At 43.1% G+C, this 3,619-nt stretch overlaps 1 protein-coding gene across 1 annotated transcript; it reads left to right on the top strand.

Annotated features, from left to right (window-relative positions):
* Positions 1-507: 507 nt before the first annotated feature.
* On the top strand, positions 508-3,392 carry LOC308676725 (interleukin-11-like; the record flags this gene model as incomplete). Its single annotated transcript, XM_081342730.1, is given in 5 exon segments — positions 508-531; positions 533-778; positions 2,080-2,166; positions 2,818-2,976; positions 3,228-3,392. Coding segments are annotated over 5 exon segments (681 nt in total).
* Positions 3,393-3,619: the final 227 nt, after the last annotated feature.

The following is a 3,619-nucleotide window of genomic DNA, read 5'->3' on the forward strand; positions in this document are numbered from 1 at the left end:
AGACCTCTCCTTAGGCTACTGGACAGAGTTCCTTATTTGTGAATTCTCTGCCTTTAAGGGTCCATGCTAAGCCACGAGAATCAGTCAAAGAGTCAGTTAGTAGAGTCCAGAATAGTAAAACAAATAAATGAGTGGAATCTTTTCAAGGTGCTAATCAGGATAGAGATTTAAAATGTTTTCCAACTTTGAAAAGGAAGGGATACCCTTCATGGCTGCAGTCATCCCTTCGTTCTCTTTCTCACACACATCAAAGTCCAACTCCTAGGGAGAGAGGAGGAGGCCGCTGAATCGGAGAAACAGATTTCCCTATAAAAGAGATGCGCAAGAATTTACAAGTAAATTTCACGCTATTTCTCACGAATTCAGAGATGGAAGTTTCCCATCGCTCTACAAAGGTTAACCAGCTCACCAGTACAAGAAGGTCAGAGTCACACCCAACAATAGTTTCATGCATCGTCCCAGTCTATGAGTCATTATCACTGACTGCCTCTCCTGCGGTTTACAGAGATGGTAGTCCCATATGTACAGGTGGATGTTTTGGAAAAGTTGGTTTGTAGCCACCGGCTTTCTAACAGCCATCCTTGGCCTCTGTTCTTTTTTTTTTGTCTTTGCAGACGGCGTGTGTCAGATTGTAGTGGTGTTACTGACTCTGTATGAGGGACTCTGGGCTGCACCTAGTCCCAGACTGAAGCCCACAGACCCTCGGATGGAGTTTGATTCTGTTATTGCCTTGACCAGAAGCCTGCTAACTGACACCAAGACCCTCTCCAACCACTTTGTAAGTCCAGCAGTCTTCCCTATTAGAGTCCATTGGATATTATTGTTATTATTATTATTGTGCAAAGAAACAGAAAAATAAATAAATAAATAGATGATCTTGTCGTCAGGTCATGCAAGATTCCATAAACTGATTATAAACACCAACATGGTGGCAAAAATGATTCACTGGAACATCTGTAAAAATTATCATGTACCAGTTATGAAAAAAATGATGGGAACATAAAGTTGAAAAAGTAGTAAAGAAAATGATCAGGTTAAAATATTGTGGGATTTCTGAATATAGACTGATAGTCTTCGGTCATAACATACCAGATTATTTTATTATTTAGTGTATGGCAATTGCAAAGAGCAGCTTTACTTGGAATGGCTTACATCCTGCAACCATACATCTAACACCATCAAACAACATCTACCTATCAAGGTCCTTGGGTAGATAAAAATGCCAAATTCAGTGTAAACATCTGGCTGACTGTGCAACCAAGCATAAGAAAGAAAGCCACCTTCTGCAAAGGCATTGTTCACAGAGCAGTAGAAAGATAAACACAGCTTGTTAAGATAGGGTAGTTTTTCTCAACCTTAGTAACTTTAAGGTAGGGTTAGAGGTTGAGAAACACTTATAGAAAGGCTTCAGGGTGTGTGGCTGGAATTCTTTCAATATTTACTTCTGTGTAACAAATACCCTGTGTCTATGTGTTCTTGTGTGTGCACAACAAAACCCAGAGCAGGGTGCATATATTCTTGGGTCACATGACCAGGAAGTAGATGAGCTTAGAATGGAGCAGTTGGCAACATTCTGAGCCACTGCCCAGCTGCCTCTCCTATAGGGATGCATTAGTGCAGGCATCTTCAAACGTGGCCCTTTTAATGACTTGTGGACTTCAACTCCCAGAATTCCTCAGCTAGCATGCCTGGCTGAGGAATTCTGGGAGTTGAAGTGCACAAGTCATAAAAGAGCCAAGTTTGAAGACCCCTGCATTAGTGAAACATTTTCTTGGTTGTTTTTCTCCGCTGCCTGCAGCCTTACTCGGCCCATTTTTGAGCTCAGTATTTCTTTGGCTGGTTTTCCCCATCATACCAAATTTGGTGCCATTCTCTTCATTTTCCAGAGACTTGTCCTACCGATGGACCAACGGGCAGAATAAGCAGAAAACTACTCCGAGCTTCTAATAAAAATCAGTTATCTTAGACTTGGAGGACATTTGGGTTGTTGTTTTGATTATGCTAAGTTAGTCCTCCTTTTAAAAGTAAGGTCAGCTTTCCTTGCCTTCACAATTCTCTCTCTTTGTGTTCCCTGTGCAGAAGAAACATTTCCCAGCAGATGGTGAACAAAAGCTTGAAACACTGCCAGTTTTATCAATGAATGCTGTAGAACTTGCCAACATCCAGGTAAAAACAGCCTCCATTTTTTTTCTTGGTGCCACTTTAAGATGGCATCATAGCTTCTTTCCAAAAGCCGGTCTTTTCCAGTCTTATGCCCTCTGAGTGGGCTGAATGAAGTAGTGTAGTCCAAAATATCTAGAGAATGTCAGTTTGGAGAAGGCTCATCTTCTGTCTGATTGGAATATAGTGATTCTATGAAAATAGTGACTTTCTCACCATGGTCCCCTTCAGATATGTTGGACAATGGCTCTGGTTATGTTCCAGGTTCATGGGAATTGTATTCCAACATAATCTGGAGGACAACAAGCTCTGGAAAGCACTTGTAAGAAGCCCAATTGGTGGTGATTTCAGATGCTTGACAGCAGCCTTCTCCAACTAGACACTGTACAGATATATGAACTTCAACTCCCAGCATCCCTCAAACAGCATAACTATTGCTGAGAATTCTGGCAGTTGAACCAGGCCGGGGAAGGCTGCTTCATCATCATTCCACTTTTCTTTTCCTTTTGGTGACTTTTCCCCATTTTCTCTGGAGACTCATATCAAATCAGTTGCTGTCCCATGTCCCCAGAGTCTCAGTTTCTCTGTTGCGAGGCAAGGATGGGGCCGCAGCATCATTCTCCTTCCTAATTTCTGTATGGTTTTCCCTTCCTCCAGGTTTCTGCAGGTCTACTCCGGTATGCCTCCGATTTGCAAAGCTACCAGCGGCATTTTGAGTGGCTGAAGAAGGCAGCAACATGGCTGCGGCCCATGGAGCATGATATTGGCACAGTGCACACTCGGCTTGAACGCCTTGTTAGAAGATTGGAACACGTGGTAAGGTTGAAATGAGTAGGCTGAGAACAGTAATATCTGCGCTGCAAACCTTGAGGCAGCCACCAGGCGGCAGCAAAGTATTCTGATATTCTGTGTCTCTTTGCTGCCATCTAGTGACTTCCTGCATCTTTGCATTCCAAATATGGTAGTTCCAAATTAGCAGCTGTATGATCATTGGGGACAGTTGTCTAAATTGAGTTTGTTAGTCTTCCTGTGGATAATTCATCTCACACTTGTCCTTTTCTCTCCAGATGACGAAGCTCAACGTCACACGATCCAATGATACTTTGCCAACCCTCCCGACCCATGGGACCCACTGGTCTATTGTCCAGGCTGGACATGCCATTGTCCACTCATTTCATCTTTATTTAGACTGGGCAGCCCGAGTGCTGGTCTTGATCCGGAAGAAATTGTGAAAAACCAAGAAACAAAACTGTCCAGGATGTTTTGGAGATGTTCTTCACCGACCAGGAACTCTTATCTGGAAATCCCCTATGGAGGGGGGCTCAAAGAAGGAAGGAAAGGCTATGAGACTAGATTCCTCTTTTAACGGTTGCAGTGGAGCGGGAAGAGAGAAGATTTGCCTACCCACTCATAACTTTTCTACATTGTGGGGATGTTGTGGAACAGGAGACGGCTTTCT

Source organism: Vipera berus (genome assembly GCF_964194415.1).
Source record: "Vipera berus genome assembly, chromosome: W".
Lineage (NCBI taxonomy): Eukaryota > Metazoa > Chordata > Lepidosauria > Squamata > Viperidae > Vipera > Vipera berus.